The following is a 17556-nucleotide window of genomic DNA, read 5'->3' as shown; positions in this document are numbered from 1 at the left end:
ATACACACACAATGCGGTAATATTATGTAGGGCTGGGTATCATCACTGATTTCTAGAATCAATTCAATTCCGATTCACAAGGTCCCGAATTGATTCGATCCATGATTCGATTTAATTCGATTCGATTCGATTCAATTCGATTTGAATCTGGGAAATTTTGACAGTCAGAAATATTATAATTCAGATCAGTACATTTACATATTTTTGTATCTAAAGGAAGCTGACACACGCAAGACTTTATCAAAGGTGTGAGCATCACAGCAGAGGCCTTTGTGTCAAAGTAGCTGAAGATAAAACACAGAAAAACATGAAGGGGATTTTCCTGGCCTGGGATTTTATAAAAATATTCTGCAGTACATCAAAAACGAAAGAAAACCATTAATCAACATATGAACATTACCTCTGAAGTTACAGAGGTTTTATTAGAGACACAGCTAAGCATTTTGCATTTTGCATAATTTTAAAAAGTTTAAATTTGTTCAGTACTGAACGGCAGAAATTAGGTTTTCTTTTCGGAAGTATATAAAATGAAAAAAACACCATCGGCCGACAGCGCTGTAAACAACGGTAGACTTGTACGTAACAAGCAAGCGAATAATGCAGAAAACAGATTTTTAGACGGGAAACTGTTCTTGAAGTACAGAGAGAGAGAGAGAGACGGAGAGAAAGCTGTGCATCGTGGTCGAAGCAAAACAGTAAAAGTCAGAGTGAATTCGTGACGATGTTTATGTGAAGCGTAGTTTGGATCTTCTTTTGCTGCTGGTTCGGTCAATATTGTTTGGAGAGACATCAAACTAACAGCTTTAGAATCAGTGCATAAAGGGCGTGAACACAAAGCGCGGACCCGCCGACAGATCAGAATCAGCGAGCTGTCGGCTTTCAGCCCCGACTGTGAGAAAGGCGACATCTAACTGATTCTGATCCGCGGGTTGCGCTGTGTGTTTAAGTCTTTGTGCAGAATCCGTGTTCCTGCTCTCATTTACTGTCTTAGCTGTTTGGTGGTTGTTGAAATTTTGTGAGATTTCACCAGAGATTCTGGCATTTCGGGCAAAATAAATTTATATTAAAAAAAATCGATTCAGGATTTTAATGAATCGATTTTACGTTATCCAAGCCAGAATCGATTTTAATCGATAAATTGATTATAAAAACCCACCCCTAATATTATGTTGAAGCACAGTACGTATCACTCCGCCAGGCTCCTGCCTACGATAGCCGTAATGCGCCGACAATCCATCAAGCGGTGCGGCTTCGTAGCTTAGCAAAGTCGTACTGAAACATTTGACAGATTTTCGAGCGCCCTGTAGCACATAAAATCGTTTCGAGGTCAGTAAACACAACCAGAATTCATACATAAGGCCCATTGGGGCACTGTCGATTTTCAGAAAAATCAAAGGATTGATTTTAAGTGTACCGCATTTTCCACAAAACATGGTAATAACGACGACCCGCTAGCATGCTCTACCAAAAATAGTGCTTTGTTGTGTATCTGACGGATGAAAGCTAAACCAGTTCCACACCACTGAAGTTGCAGCTTTTTTACAAACCAATTCTGGTTCATCCGTTTCATTTAACGATCCGCTTTCGCTCTTCTCATTCTGCATCGTGGCCATGTGTGTATGTAAACAAAGGCACTGCGCATGCGCGTTTTACCCATATTCTATCGCGATATTTCATTTTCTTATCGTTGCCCAACATTACACCTGTATTACCGTGAACGGTATGATATAGCTTAGCCCTAATTTGTAGGACGAACATCAAGGGTTTGTCCTACAAAGGTTTGTCCTTTGATGAAGTTTCGGATACAAAATTTCTGGGTGTGATAATAGATAACAAAATCTGCTGGAAACCTCACATAAAGCATATACAAGCCAAACTGTCAAGAAGCATCTCCGTACTAAGTAAAGTTAAATATTTTTTGCCTTCCAAATCACTCCGGGTACTTTATTGTTCACTTATATTGCCATATTTGGAATACTGTGTGGAAATTTGGGGAAACACATATAAAACTGCACTTCAACCAATATGTAAAATTTAAAAAAAAAGCAATCAGGATGATTAATAAAGCAGGATTTAGAGACCATACTAACATCATGTTTTTGAAATTAAAAATACTGAAGTTTATGGATCTTATAAAATATAAAACTGCAAAAATTATGTACAAGGCCAGATACAATATGTTACCAGGAAATATACAGAGGATGTTCTATGACAGAGAAGGAGACTATGAATTGAGGGGGAAATTGAATCTAAGGATTCTTAAAGCACGGTCAAAGGTTAAAACCTTTTGTGTCACTATTTATGGGGTAAAACTGTGGAATAGTTTTACTATAGATCTACAGCAATGCTCAGGAATTAGTAAGTTCATGAAAATACTTCGAAAACTGATTTTGGAAGAATATGATACCGATAAAGATGATCACCCCATTGTATGTATAAAAATATCAAATTATATCCAAATTATATCAATCACGGTAGCCAAGTTTATATAGGTTCTCCTCGTGTATTGTGTGGAGTATGTGATGATGGGAATTAGGTGAATTATGTGGGATCAATAAGATGTTGAGCAGGGGTAGGAATTAATAAGTATGTTCATACTTCTTCCTACTCCTTTTCAGACCAAACATTGTTACATTATGTCAGACGATTTTGTTTTATTTCATTATATTTTTTTTGTTTATCTGAACACATACGTGTGTGTGTGTATATCTACATATATATTCGTATCTGTAAATGAAAATATATGTAGTGTGTATATATTGTTTTTTGTTTTATATGTCTGAAACAAATAAAGATACAATACAATGACACTTACTGCTCCTCCACCTCTTCTTTTACTGTTGTTTCTGCTGATTGCGCTATTTACTAAGTACCTCATCACTCAGAGCCATCGTATTTGATGTACTGATGGATTTTTGTACTTACATCATGCATAGTAGCTTTAACAGCTGACTTTTTACTTTCTCTTTCAAATGACTGTAGAGTAAAACTGTGACATGAGGGATTCTTGGAAAGGTAAAGACGAAGCACTAGAGAGAGGGGTAAACTCTGTTTCTAGCTTGTGAGGTTGCAGGTCAGATATGGCAGCCAAGAGCATCTAAGTAATACAAAATACTTATAAACATGGAAGAAACTAAACTTGTGGGTGTGAAATGCTGCAGTGCAAAACAAATATTCTGGCATCAGAGAGGAGGAATCCCAGCTCTTCAGAAGTCTTCCCTTCCCTGATAAATGAATATATCTGTCAGTGCTCTGTGTGCGGGCAGGAGGAGATGTGGATCCAAGTGCAGGACTCTGAGACGGAAATATAACTGAAAACCACAGCTTTATTGCTGGCACCAACAAAACAGAAACCAAACATGAAAACACTAACTGGAACACACAGGCAGGATCTGAGGGTACGACACGACACCGAGCACGGGAAAACACAGGGCTTAAATACACAGGGTAATAATGAGGGAATGGGCAACAGGAGGGAGACACAGCTGGGAGAGATCAGGGCTGATGAGACAGGGAACAAAGCTGCACACACTAACATAAGACAAAGACTTTCACAATAAAACAGGAATCACTACTCATTACCCAAGCAAATCATAATTCAGAGAAAAACCAAACATAAGAACTAATCTCTTAACAAGAATAACTGAAACATAGATTATAATAATAATCAACAAAGCACCAGAGAAACATAAAGAACAATCCATAATTCAAAAAATAAACCAAAACATAATAAACTCAAAATGCTGGGTCAAATCCCCCCAGAACCGTGACAACATCACAGGTTACCACTCGTAAACCTATGATATATACACACATAAGAATTCCCAAAGCCTCTTTAACAAAATAAAGCTCTCCACAAAGTGTATAGAATTAAAGAGTGCACAAAAACAGGCAATTACAAAAAAATGGGTTCTACGAGCACAATACAGGGAAAAAAAAATGCTGAAATTAACCATCAATAAACCATAACTGGAGTATTTGTGATATATTAAGTCATTTAATTAGCTTACCATAACTGAAAGTAGTATTTTACTTTTAATAGATAGAGTTAGAATAGATACAGATAAATTTAAGGCCATTGTTGTGTAACACACAATTTTTGACAAACACATATAGGGACCTTCCAACTTAAAAAAAAAACCCACCAGGTGCAGTAACCAAATCAAACTCCAGGGGAGTTGTCTTGATACACGGAGGATAACAAAAATCGGGTAACTGTGAATAGTAAGGACTTCTTCTGAAACTTTGAATTTAGGCCTGTAACACCTATATAAACACCCTCCAATTTGGCCCTGCCCTATAATTCAAACTGTCCAGACATCGCTGTGTGTATCCTTGCCAAATGTCCAGACAAATATCATTGGAGCACACATGCACACACACACACACACACACACACACACACACACACACACACACACACACACACACACACCTGCGTGTTAATCTGCATGTTTTTGTTTGGAGTTTTTTTTGCACTAACGGTGTTGGCTAATCCTTCTAACAGAGCCAGCAGGGTGACAAGTTAAAATAACAAAAAAGATCCTGTTGTTTATTCAAAAAGTTCATGCAGGTAAATGACATATTTCACAACATGTGTTAAAAAACTGCTTTAAAAAATTAAAATCTCATTGTGTTAAAATCAGGGGGTTGAATTTGTTTATTTAATTTTATATTGTTAAGAATCAACATTTTGTCAATGATCTATGAAGTCTGAATGAGGTCACCTGAGATCTACTACTTTTGTCTCTGCCCACTTACATGAAATCACAGTATCCCCATTTGAGTAAAGGTTCTCAGTGAGGAAGCATCAGTTCATCATTTCAATATGATTATTTCTCCTGTTCAGGGGTGTAACATCAGTACCATTCAGGACTGTGAACCATCTCCAGAGGAAGATAAGATATCTGGAGATGGTTTCTAAGAATTTATTTTTTAACTTTTAGAAACATTTTGTGAATATTTTAAAAAGCAAAGCCCTACTTTTCTGATTCACATGAAAAGTTTAGACACTGATCGAAACACCGCCTTACTCAGTAATGATTTACTGCTTTACTACTGAAGCTTCCCAATGTTTATTCTATCCCCCTTGTACTGGCTTTCCAGTTTGGCCGCCAAAGTGATGTGCTGACGTGTTTCATCCAAAATGATGAGTCACTGAGGCTCTAAAGTAAAAGGTCTCCTAATGGTTTGTTTCACAGCCATGGGGATATTAGATGTATTTCTCCATTCCCTCAGTTCTGCCTTCTTGTTAGGGGCACTGACAGTCATCCTCCTTGTCTATTTCATCGTCACTCCAAGCTTCAATTCTCAAAAAAAAACAAAAGGGTCCTCCAGGACCCAGACCACTTCCTGTGCTGGGGAACCTGCTACAGTTGGACCTGAAAGGACCTTACAAAACATTGCTGGAGGTGAGAAAGTAATTGAACTATGCTGCAGATACAGTTCTCCAGGCAGCTTTTTAGCGTTGGTTTCTTTGATGTGTGTGAAAATATGATCATATTCTGTTTTTCTTAGTCATCCAAGAAATATGGATCAGTCTTCACGGTTTATCTGGGTCCAAACAAAGTGGTGATTCTGGCAGGATACAGGACGGTGAAGGAGGCACTTGTTGACTATGATGATGTGTTTGGAGACAGAAGCCCAACAAACATTGCACATGAATTAACCAAAGAGCATGGTAAAGGAATAATATTATTTCTTAAAATCTTTTAGCTTTTTTTCTATTTTGGTACTGTCAAACTAAAATATGACCACTCTCAGGAGTTCTGTGGTCCAATGGTGACTCATGGAGAGAAATGAGATGCTTTGCATTGACTAAACTGAGAGACTTTGGAATGGGCAAGAGAGCATGTGAGGACAAAATAATTGAGGAATGTCAACATCTCATTGAAGTATTTAAGAAATTTAAAGGTAAAAATTTATCACATTTGTTTGAACTGAATTGAATTAATGGTCCAATTACTTATACTGACTGTATGTGTTTGTTTTGCTACAGGAGAAGCGTTTGATACAACCCAATCAATTAACTGTGCAGTCTCTAATATTATCTGCTCCATCGTCTATGGCAGCAGATTTGAATATAATGATCCAGAGTTTACATCGTTGGTAGATCGAACAAACAGATTTGTCAGACTCGGTGGAAGTCCCTCAATACAGGTATTGATTCCTACTTTGTGACACTTATGGAGTTACAGATTTTTTCAAGGTACAACTCAATAACCTTTGTAAATGAAAAATGGTATTTTATGTACAGATGTATATTTGATGATTCACAGATGTATGAAATGTTTCCATCAATCCTGAAGTGGACTGCTGATAGGAACGAAGGGTTCAAACTGGTTGCTGCCAATAAAATGCAAAACCGTGCCTTCTTCCATCGTTTAAAAGAGACTCTGAACCCACAGATGTGCAGAGGCTTTGTAGACGCCTTTCTGGTCCGCAAAGAAAATCTTGAGGTTGGACTTTCTATTATCTTTTAACTTTGTGTTCAGGAATAAATAACTTAAGCTGATGGTGAAACTGTGCCTTATCCTGCTCAGCTATGGTTAAGATAAAACAGCTGTGTTGCATCCTAATACCTTTATCACCCAGCAGATGTATGCGAACACTATTGATCATTTGTAATTCTTCTGGTGTATGTTACATCCTCGTTACTGTTCGGTGCCTTGACACTTCTTTTTCTACTGTGCAACCCCCATCCAACTTTGGGATTAGAATGATTTGAGTGACTTTGCTGTTAAATGTCTATGTGCAGGAATCTGGGATTACCAACAGTCACTTCCATGATGATAATCTTCTGATAACAGTCATGAATCTGTTTGCTGCCGGCACTGAGACAACATCAACTACACTGAGATGGGGACTTCTGCTAATGGCCAAATATCCGAAGATACAGGGTGAGGAGCTCAAATAATCCACAACTTGAATACACTCTTTTACTGGAAATCACATGACACATGTCACAAGAGCAATATCACAATAAGCATACATTTATCAAATATACTGGAGTGTTATTGTCAGTGTAACACAAGTGTAATGTGTCCACTGTTCTCGTTTAGACTCCAGAGGATTCTAATAGGGATGAAATTCAATTACTGTTACTTTTATACTCTAGATGAGGTCCAGGAAGAGCTGAGGAGGGTCATAGGAGATCGACAGGTGCAGGTTGCTGACAGGAAAAACCTTCCCTTCACTGACGCCGTCATCCATGAGATACAGAGACTGAGCAGCATCGTCCCCACTGCACTTCCTCACAAAACCACCCGAGACATCACTTTTCAGGGTCACTTTATTGAGAAGGTTAGACTAATTGTTATCTATTCGAATCTGCTCGGCATCAAGCCATGTTTTGAGATAATGTAACTACATCCTGGATCGTCCTGCATTAACTTTGAGTTGAGGTGCCAAAGTTCTAAAGCTACAAAAAACCTAAGTGCAGACACAAAGAGTAAGCATGAGTGGGAACAGTTGTTATCAGTTTACTGAGTGCACAAAACAGAAGCTTGATGCCATCTTGGACGGGCAATCACAGGAATACGGGAAAGTTTGAAACTGAATCCAAATCAAAAGTATGTGCTGTTTTTATGTGTTGTCTTAGTACGTTTTGTACTTTGTGCATCTCTGAAATCAGCTGTTATCTGCAGGGAACCACAGTGTTTCCTCTCTTGACATCTGTCCTGCATGATCCAAGTGAGTGGGAGAGGCCTCACAGCTTTTATCCTGCTCATTTCTTGGACAAAGAGAAAAAGTTTGTCAAGCGAGATGCCTTCATTCCATTTTCTGCAGGTTTGTGAGCTCAGCCATTACCACTGAGGTACATCTCATCACAGGACAGTTGATTATTATTCATCTCTTGCAGGTCGCAGGATTTGCCTCGGAGAGAGTCTGGCCAGGATGGAGCTCTTCCTCTTCTTCACCACCCTCCTGCAGCGTTTTCGTTTCACTCCTGCACCTGGAGTTTCAGAGGATGAATTAGATCTGACTCCAATTGTGAGCATTACTCTCAGCCCTTCGATTCACAAATTATGTGCTGTTTCCCAAATGTGAGGAAGAGATGGTCTTTATAAGCTTTTGTTGTCCTGTGAAACGGCTCCAGTCAATTTTTAGCAGAATATTTTCTTGTGTCCTTAATTATTATTAGTCCTTTATTTATCCAGGTAAAAAAAATCTCATTGAGATTAAAAATCTAATTTCCAAGAGAGACCTGGCATCATGGCAACAATTTCAGGCTCACTGACATGATTTACAAAATGTTTAGTTCAATTGTTCCTTTAGTTTCAAGGTGATTTTATTAGCCCCATCTCATGTAGGTAAAGATTGCCTGTTGGCTTCAAAGTTTTCACTGACAATAAAGGCAGAATGTTTTGATTACTTAAAAATGCTACACCTGCCATGTATCGCTCTCTCGCTTGCTCATAAAGATGTAAGATGTTAAACATTTTCCTCCACAATAAAGATCAAATGCTGCATCAGTGCATGTCGTGCTTATTACTGCCCCTCAAGAAAGAAGACACTCTCAGTTTTCTTAGTAAGTACCGCCATGCCACGCCCCCTGGTGGTTGGAGAAGTTTACAGATGGGTTGACAACACATTATTGTTACATTGTTGGTCTTCCATGTGACCTCTTTAGAGAGAAGAAGAATGTCTGAAAGGAACTGAAATATATATCAATGTTTATTTGTATAGATGAATTGTTTTTTCATAATTTTGGGGGGCTAATTGATGGTTACCAGACTCTTTGGGCCATTTTCTATCTGTCCGCTTCACTTTTTCATTTAGTGATAAGAAAAACTAATGACCATCACTTGTAGCTGTCTAAGTCACCCATAATTAAAGTGTATTCAGTTCATCTTGACGTAGTTTTTTCAGCGGGAGAAGCATTTCATCCAAGTGACTTCTTCAGTCTTAGCTGAATGCAGGTTTCTCCAACCTTATTGCTTCTCTTAGATATTGCCACTTTATTTACCTGCTGCCCTTGTTGTTAGGAAACCTGCTTTGCTACCCAGTCACTTTGGCCAAAACTGCTTGGTTACCCGTTTTATCCTACACTCAGCTAGGTTGGATAAAAAGTTATTTACCGTACTTTCTGATTTATGACATACTTCCGGTTTGGAAGTCTTATAGAAAAGCATAAAATATAAATGCTCTTTACATTTATCATATATTCAACTCTAAAAGTCAATACAAAAAAATGAGCTTCAGTTTCAAATAATGTTAAAATATAGTAAAAAAAATGCTGCACTTTAAAGTGTTTACACAAATAACTGTGTTGATATCAGGTACACACATTTATACGTGTTTTATTTATTTTATTTTTTTTTCATCCTGAAAATATAATATTGACACAGACCAAAGTACTAACTGCAACATTAATCATTTACTCATTCATAACCACAGAACACTGTTTGCACTGTTTATCCCTGTGCAGTGTCTTTCACAGTCACTGAGTTTTCAGTGCAAGTAACAGAGTGTATATTTTACTTGAAAACCATGGGGATATTAAATGTTTTTCTTCAGGCCTTCAGTTCTACCTTCTTGTTGGGGGCTCTGACGGTCCTCCTGCTCATCTATTTAATCTCCTCTGCTAGCTTTAGTACCCAGGATCCCCCAGGACCCAGACCACTTCCCTTGTTTGGGAACTTGCTTCAGATGAACCTGAAAAGACCCTACAAAACATTATTGGAGGTGAGGTAAAGCTATTGGGCTGCTTTTCTTTTAGGCTGACTTATAAATTCAGCTTTCCATGCAGCTCTTACAACTTCCAGGGTCTCTCTAATGTGTGTCAAAATATCAACATATTCTGCCCTTCTTAGCTGTCCAAGAAATATGGATCAGTCTTTACTGTCTATCTTGGACCCCAAAAAGTGGTGGTGCTGGCAGGATACAAGACAGTGAAGGAGGCACTTGTTGACTATGATGAAGTGTTTGGAGACAGAGATCCAATTCTAATTGTGCATCAAATGAACCATGGAAATGGTAAAAATAAATAAATAAATAAATAAATAAATAAAATAAAAAAATGGGCATAACCACATTATGTGTCTTAAATTATTGTTATTTAAACTCTATACACACTTCATTACAGGGGTTGTGTGGTCCAACGGTGATTCATGGAAGGAAATGAGGCGCTTTGCACTGACTAACCTGAGAGACTTTGGGATGGGCAAGAGAGCATGTGAGGACAAAATAATTGAAGAATGTCAATACCTCATTGAGGTTTTTAAGAAATTCAAAGGTAAGATTTGTTTATGTTAAAAAAAATTAATGAAGGTTGATGAAGATTAATTTGACTGTTATTTGTTTTTCACTCCTTTCACTTGTCTTGTCACAGGAGAAGCTTTTGATACAAACCAAAGATTATCATATGCAGTCTCTAATATTATCTGCTCCATTGTCTATGGAAGCAGATTTGAATATAATGATCCAGAGTTTACATCTCTGGTAGATCGAATGAGCAGAGGTGCTAAACTTTTGGGTTCTCCTTCAGTACAGGTAATTTCTATAGTTACTTTCATAAGCACATAAAGCATCAGTTGTTGCAAATAACAAAATATTATTCTAGTTACTGGTGGTTATATAATTTTTGACAGATGTACAACATGTGTCCAGCGCTGTTGAGTTGGATTGGTGCCAGGAAGGAACTGCTCGAAATGTCTGCTACCAGTAGCAAACAAAACCTTGGCATCTTCAGTCATTTAAAAGAGACTCTGAACCCACAGATGTGCAGAGGCTTTGTGGATGCCTTTCTGCTCCGCAAGCAAACTCTGGAGGTTGGCATCTCTGTCACTTGTCAAGTTTGTAGTCTGAAATTATTAACTGAAGCTCAGGGTGAAGCTGTGCACATTCCTGCTTAACTAAACAAATATGCTGTGTCCTAGTAAGAACAAAGTACACATTTTGTCAGTTTTAAGGGAATTAGATTTACTGGCATTTTATTGTTGCATGTCTGAAGGAATCTGGGATTACCAACAGTCATTTCCATGATGATAACCTTTTGATGACAGTAATGAACTGAGACAACATCAACTACACTGAGATGGGGACTTCTGCTTATGGCCAAATATCCAAAGATTCAGGGTGAGGAGCCTAAAAATTTAACTTCAATGTGCTAATGAAATCAAATCACTGTCACAAAAACAAAATCAAATAAATAATGTCACCTTCATTTATAGCCGTGTGAAAAATCACGTTTTCAAAGTACTCTATTTTTAGTCCTGTGAAACACAAATTATTCCCTTCATGGGATTTAGGAGTAGCAGCCAATCAATAAGGTGCTAATCAAAAGCACGATTAGTTGATCTTTAGCAAGTGTGAGCAACTGAATGAAGACAGATTTTTTATAGTTTGTTAGACTGAAGCCTTCAGGTGTGGACTAACACACACCTGAGGGCTTCATTCTTCCCTGGAGTGGAAGTTCCAGTAAATGCACCCCAAATTAAAAACCAGTTTATTCTAGTACAATTCTGCAGTTCTACAATTAAAAAAAGTCAGAACAGGTACGGCTTGTTTAAAATAGTTGCCAAAAGAAAGCATAGACTTCTGAGACAACATCCTGTTGACTGACAAGACAAAACTAGAAATGTTTTATCATAATGCAAAAGTACCACATCAAGCACAAATCCAACACAGTATGTCAGCACAAACACCTCAGACAAACTCACACACAGTGCTAAAGGAGTGATGATTTGCAGTTGATTTTTCCAGTCACAGGACTTGGGTACCTTGGGTAACTCTGTAATGATCATAAGTATTTTATAGCAAATGTCAGAGGATCTGTCCCAGATTGGCCTAAACTGGGCTCTCCAAAAGAATGGCTGAAAAAGATAACAATCAAGGTGCTGCAATGGCCCAGTCGAAGTCCAGACATAAACTCAAATGAAATGCTGTGACAAGACATTAACAGAGCCATGCCTGACTGAATGTCTGCAAACCTCAATGAACTAAAGCAGCACTGTAAAGAAGAGTGGGCCAGAATTTCTCTACACCAATGTGAGAGACTGATAAAATAATTTAAAAAGAACTATTACTTCAACTGGCGTGCACTTAATTTTTTTTACAAGATTGCATAGATTTCTGTGAAAATACTGTAAAATGGAGTGTTTGAGTGATTCTAATAGGGATGAAATTTAATTATTGTTACTTTTATACACCAGATGAGGTCCAGGAGGAGCTGACGAGAGTCATAGGAGACCGACAGGTGCAGGTTGCAGACAGGAAAAGCCTGCCCTTCACTGACGCCGTCATCCATGAGATACAGAGACTGAGCAGCATTGTTCCCACTGGAATTCCTCACAAAACCACCGAAGACATCATTTTTCAGGGTCACTCTATCAAGAAGGTAAGACTGCATAACACACCTACCGCTTTTAAAAAACCTGGCCTGCACTAAGCCATCAAGTGCAACAAAATATAACTGCATTGTGGATTGTTTCTTTATGATAATTATGTGTAAAGGGTGATGGTTTGGTAGTGCAGGTAGGAAAACATAAATGCAGATAAAATACATGTAAATACAAGGTGGGGAAAGGTTTTAGCAGCCTGTGTATTGTAATTTGTGCAGGGAACCACGGTGTTTCCTCTCTTGACATCTGTCCTGCATGATCCCAAGGAGTGGGAGAGACCACACAGCTTTTATCCTGCTCACTTCCTGGACAACGAGAAAAAGTTTGCTAAGCGAGATGCCTTCATTCCATTTTCTGCAGGTTTGTGAGCTCAGCCATCTCTGTTTAGGTTACATCTGCTGACAGGACAGCTGAAGTTATTCTTCAATTGTCTCTTACAGGTCGCAGGATTTGCCTCGGAGAGAGTCTGGCCAGGATGGAGCTCTTCCTCTTCTTCACCACTCTCCTTCAGCATTTTCGTTTCACCCCTGCACCTGGGGTTTCAGAGGATGAATTAGATCTGACTCCAGCTGTGGGTTTTACTCTCAGCCCTTTGCCTCATAAACTATGAGCTATTTCCCGTATGTAAGGAAACTGTATTTGAACGCTGAACCAGTCTTCTCTGAATCACGTTATTATTTCATGACGTACAAGTAATCGTAATAGATTCTGGGAAAAAAATGGATTAGGTAAAGGCTTCTTTGGAAATTTAAGAGTTTGCAAAGCCAGAACTGACCTCTGGGCCATAGGTTTGATATCGATCCTTTAAATTTAAGCTTTTTGTACAGCTCCATCACATGAATCTAAGGCTACGTTCACATTGCAGGCGAAAGTGCATCAAATGCGACTTTTTTGACCCTATGCAACCCATATACGATCATGGTATGACAGTTTGAACAGCACAAATCTGATATTTTCAAATCCGACCTGGGTCACTTTCGTATGCGCATGTGGGCCGCTTTGAGGGTTCACACTAGAGCGCGTTTGCTGTCACATTTTATTTGTAGTGTGAACAAGCAGACAAAAAAAAATCAGATTTGATCAAAAAATCGGTATTGAGCATTAAGACCTGCAGTTTGAACATAGCCTAAGTGAGCATTTTCTCCTGGAAATGGAGTCTCCAATGAGTTTTTTCATAAGTTGGTTGATTGTTTTGCTCAACATGTTCACTGTAACTTAAAAATGTTGCACAAGCACATGTTAATCTCTCTCTTGTTCATGAAGACTTAATATTTTCTTCATTTTCTCCACAATAAAGTTGAAATATTAAAATGAATACACCTCACACATCATTTCCTTCCTCACTCCACCAGTCTTCTCAGCAAGTCTTCTAAGTGTCTATGTTTGACCAGCTGGAATATAAAACACAAAGAACTTTCATACAGACCTGTTTCCCATTTAATCTTTAATGTAACTGTAATGCTACTGGCCCTCTGATGATTTTCCTTATATGTCAAAATGGAGTCTTTTTATGAGTAAATCAAGCCAAATAGGTGTGGAATAATTTTACACTATTCTACAATCCATCATGTTTAGGGAGTCAGTACTATATGGGAGGCGACATCCATATAGTACTGTGCAGAAGTCTTGAGCCACCTCTGATTTCTGTATATTTTGCTTCCAAAAAGCAACACTTTCTTGTCTTGTCAAAAGTGCTCCTTAGCAATAGTGCAGAGAGATGGATCTAGACCTTCAGTTCATTCATCTGGTGTTTGCTGAAGTGGCATCAGACGTGCTGTCAGTGGAAGGTGGTTGTCAAGAAGCCATTCTTATAAAAGAGAAAACGACTAAGGTGTGCCAAATTGTTTGTGTGCTGTAACAAACAATTTGTCCATAAGGTGGAGTTCTAAGTCAAGTTACGTTACTACTGCAAATGTAGCAGCCCATTATTCATATTGCTGCGTCGAGTGCCACAAAAATATCACACATAATATGACAATTTTTATTTAAAAAAACCCCAACAGGTCCTGTATATTATTGTGCCACACATCTAATGCTAGGTGGGAGGTTTTCACGTGTCTACTTTGTTTCTAGTATGTTTCACATATAATTGTAACATCAGTAAAAAATAATAATAATTTTTTTTTTTGTTATTTAAAAAAATGCATTCATTATTGACAGTTGGAAATCACAATAAAACTGATAACTCTATATTATGGGATGTGTGTGGTTATAAATTTATGCCATTAGAATAATTTGACTGTAGTCTATCTATTTGCTTAGGTTTCTTCCAATGTATTTAAACTCATTCTTACTAAGAAAAAGCGTCCAGCCCCTAAAACAATATATTCCAAATCAACAGTTATAACAAGTGGAAGAAAATCCAATTTGTTGCAGATCTATCACTTGTTGACCTCTTCGTCCATCAAAATTAACCAATCAGAGGGCACCACCCGATCCAAAAAAGGTAGCGAATACTCTCTGACCCGCCTCTCTTTGTTAGCTCGACCAATGAGAAGCTGTTGAGCAGTGGCAACCGTAGGGGATACGAGCAACGGACAGATACGGGAGAACAGTGGCCGCTAGTAGGACCGTTTTATCCCCAATGATTTAATCACATGAGAGGGGAAAGAAGCGTTTTTATCACCATGAAATTGGATTTTCTGAGGAGGTAGCTGATATCGAGGCTCCTTGCAGGCTGCTGACAGAGAGAAATGCAGAGACGAGGTAATTTCCCCGTATTGTGGTGGTGGGAGGCAACGGCCCCCGCAGTGTTCCGAGATACAGCGGCAAAGCTAGCAAAAACAGTAGAGGGGAACTTCCTGGACGGCGCTATCAAAATAAAAACATATCCACAGACAAATGATTTGTTTCGTTACGGTTCTGTGCGTAATTACTTTTAACACGTTTTAGAAGCCTTACAGGCAAGCAAATGATGGAGTTGTGAGTGTTCTCTGGTGATTCGCAGTAATCAGTTGTTATGAACGATTGACCAAAGTACTGGTTTTATTTTGAAAGGAATCGCGCTCTAATTCCTTCTTAGCAAATGTTAGCTTGTGCTAGCTTGACATATAGCAGAAGAGGTGAAGTTACAAAGCCTTGAACCAAAACAAGACTTTAAAGCCTGTGGTGGACAACGCCGCTTTGTTATGAATGGAACACACCTCGCCTTGGTGACTGATTTTCAGATCTAATGCCTTTTCAACCGGGAGTCCGATTGTTTATGTGAAATAGAAGCCTTCCTGGAAAACACGATACGGTCAGGATGATAACGGTTGGGATATTTCAGCTGATTCAATCAAAAGAAAAACTTAAGTCGACATTAAGTTGCCTTTGCTCTGTTAAGTTACACTTTAGTGAGATTTAATCAATTCATTCCGCAGATTGCTATATTGTGTCGTTGCAAAATAAATACTGTGTATTTCATACTCATGAGTTTATATGACTGCTAATGTTGATTTTTAATGCTCGGAGGGTTTTTTTTATCAGCTGTTGAGCTACTCTGGAATCAGAAGTTATTATTTATGCATATATTGTTTTTGGTACATTTATTGTCGACTGTTGCTGCATTTTTGGCTTCTTTATCACAATCACCCCTTTTCTTAAATACGGATAACGTTGATTTTTTTTTTTGTAACAATTCAGTGGAAAGTACCTGAAAAAATCCCCACTGTGTTATACAAACACTTTTTGTAGTGATCCTTGCTGGGCAGTCATGTACATGTACTGTCGTTTTAAAAAGCATAGTTGAGTTAATGCGTTTTCTTTTTCCTTTTTTTCCCCCATTACCACGTTAGACCTTGAAGATCAACATGTGCTTTGCACTGCTCACTAACAAAAAGAAGCTCTTGTAGCTGGAGGAAGATTGCCTGCCCTAACTTTTCCTCCTCCTCCTCTACTTCTTCCTGGGGCCAATGACTGGACCCAACTCCCCAAACCGGACTGGCACCTCTACAGCCAAGCTGAGCAGGCATGGCCGGTCCAAGAGCACCAGCTCGCACTGTCTCCTCCGCTGCAGCACCCAGGAGTCCTCCTCTTTGTCTCCCCCAAAGAACAGCTCGAGATCCCCCGAGGAGGAAGAGGAGAAGGATGGAGGGGTTCTTTTCTACGTTAATCGATCTGGTTTTCCTATCGAGAGTGTCACCTGGGAGAGGATGTGGTCCCATGTGGCGGCCGTGCACCCTGACGGACAGGAGATGGTGGACAGGATACAAAATGCTACATACCTTCCCAAGGTAAGCCAGCTGGCCAAGGGACTGGGCCATCTCTCAGTGCTTTTAAATTCTCTACTGCAACAAATGTCTTTATTAATTAAACTAGATGTTATGCTTAGACATCTGTTGGTTTGTTTTGATTTGTTACTATCGTTTATGTGTTACAGAAGTGCATGCCATTTTTACTCACCACAGTAGTAAGGTTGGAATTGTTTTTACCTTGTGTGTGTGCATGTCCTACAAAAGCAGGTGTTTGTATGTCTGCCTTTCAACACGAAAGGGTTCAGATATGCATCTTACATCAAAATGAAGGCCAAGTTTGATCATGATTTGAGAAGTAACTTGCTCTGAGACAGGTGTGATCCTAGTGCTTTATGGACTCTAGTTTTTTATTATTTCATTACATTTAGATGGAGTTTATGGCAGCATTTTGGTGTTCACTGCACCCCAGTTTTTCTTTTGCCTGAAGCAACTATGATAGACTCCAGCATAAACCGGGTTGCAAAAGAAAACCTGGTTGGCATAGCACAAGACAGTTGAACTATTTTGTCTAATTTTCCTGCTAATTTTCCTTCTTTCTCATAACACCATAGCGTAATATTTCTCAGTTGAGCCAGAGGGCTTTTCAAATGACATCACTGTGTGTAGTAGTAAAAATATGACAGTTAGATGTGCACCAAGGTTTTCTTCACTGTTAATGGACTTTTTGTGAAGGGTTTCACTGAGCCCTCTGAGGTTCCTTGAATCTTCTCATCTCAAAGAAATTCAAAGATCTTCTGAATGTGCTGAATGTACTAGGCTGTCTAGTTTGTAGGGACTATATGATTGCCTGGGTTAGAGATGGGTATGTGGAATAGCCATGTTGGGACATAACTCTGTCCTTACATAACATACTTAGCTGCCACAAGATATATTAAATCATCAAGAGCTTTTTGAACGAACAGATGGATTTTAAAAGCATTATATATAGTATATATTCTATATTATATCCTATCTTGCAATGCACTTACTCGTCATTT

The 17556-nt window shown here is 38.7% G+C and overlaps 1 protein-coding gene and 2 pseudogenes across 6 annotated transcripts in view; all 3 read left to right on the top strand.

The window, feature by feature from the left end:
* Positions 1 to 5203: 5203 nt before the first annotated feature.
* Positions 5204 to 8049, top strand: LOC146652716 (cytochrome P450 2K1-like; annotated as a pseudogene).
* A 1388-nt stretch (positions 8050 to 9437) lies between these two features.
* LOC146652715 (cytochrome P450 2K1-like) lies at positions 9438 to 13625 on the top strand (annotated as a pseudogene). Its single transcript, XR_014907469.1, has 9 exons — positions 9438 to 9687; positions 9816 to 9978; positions 10088 to 10237; positions 10334 to 10494; positions 10593 to 10772; positions 10955 to 11079; positions 12156 to 12340; positions 12563 to 12704; positions 12785 to 13625. The product of XR_014907469.1 is annotated as a cytochrome P450 2K1-like (transcript).
* Positions 13626 to 14859: 1234 nt separating this feature from the next.
* Positions 14860 to 17556, top strand: part of vash2 (vasohibin 2) — a 37164-nt gene continuing 34467 nt past the window's right edge. The window contains exons 1-2 of one of the 5 annotated variants that reach the window (XM_085381993.1): positions 14860 to 15050; positions 16281 to 16558. In XM_085381993.1, coding sequence (XP_085238119.1) covers positions 15038 to 15050; positions 16281 to 16558 — 291 coding nt within the window. In that variant the 5' untranslated portion in view covers positions 14860 to 15037. Of the gene's footprint in view, positions 15051 to 15387; positions 15598 to 16120; positions 16559 to 17556 lie in introns of those variants that run through there. The other 4 variants (XM_085381989.1, XM_085381992.1, XM_085381991.1 and 1 more) reach the window with 4 other exon arrangements.

The sequence above is a fragment of the Rhamphochromis longiceps genome, linkage group LG15 (assembly GCF_057381845.1).
Source record: "Rhamphochromis longiceps isolate RC_006_pf linkage group LG15, R_longiceps_female_GT1.1, whole genome shotgun sequence".
NCBI lineage: Eukaryota > Metazoa > Chordata > Actinopteri > Cichliformes > Cichlidae > Rhamphochromis > Rhamphochromis longiceps.
The sequence above is the reverse complement of the archived record's forward strand: the minus strand, read 5'-3'. Positions and strand labels throughout refer to the sequence as shown.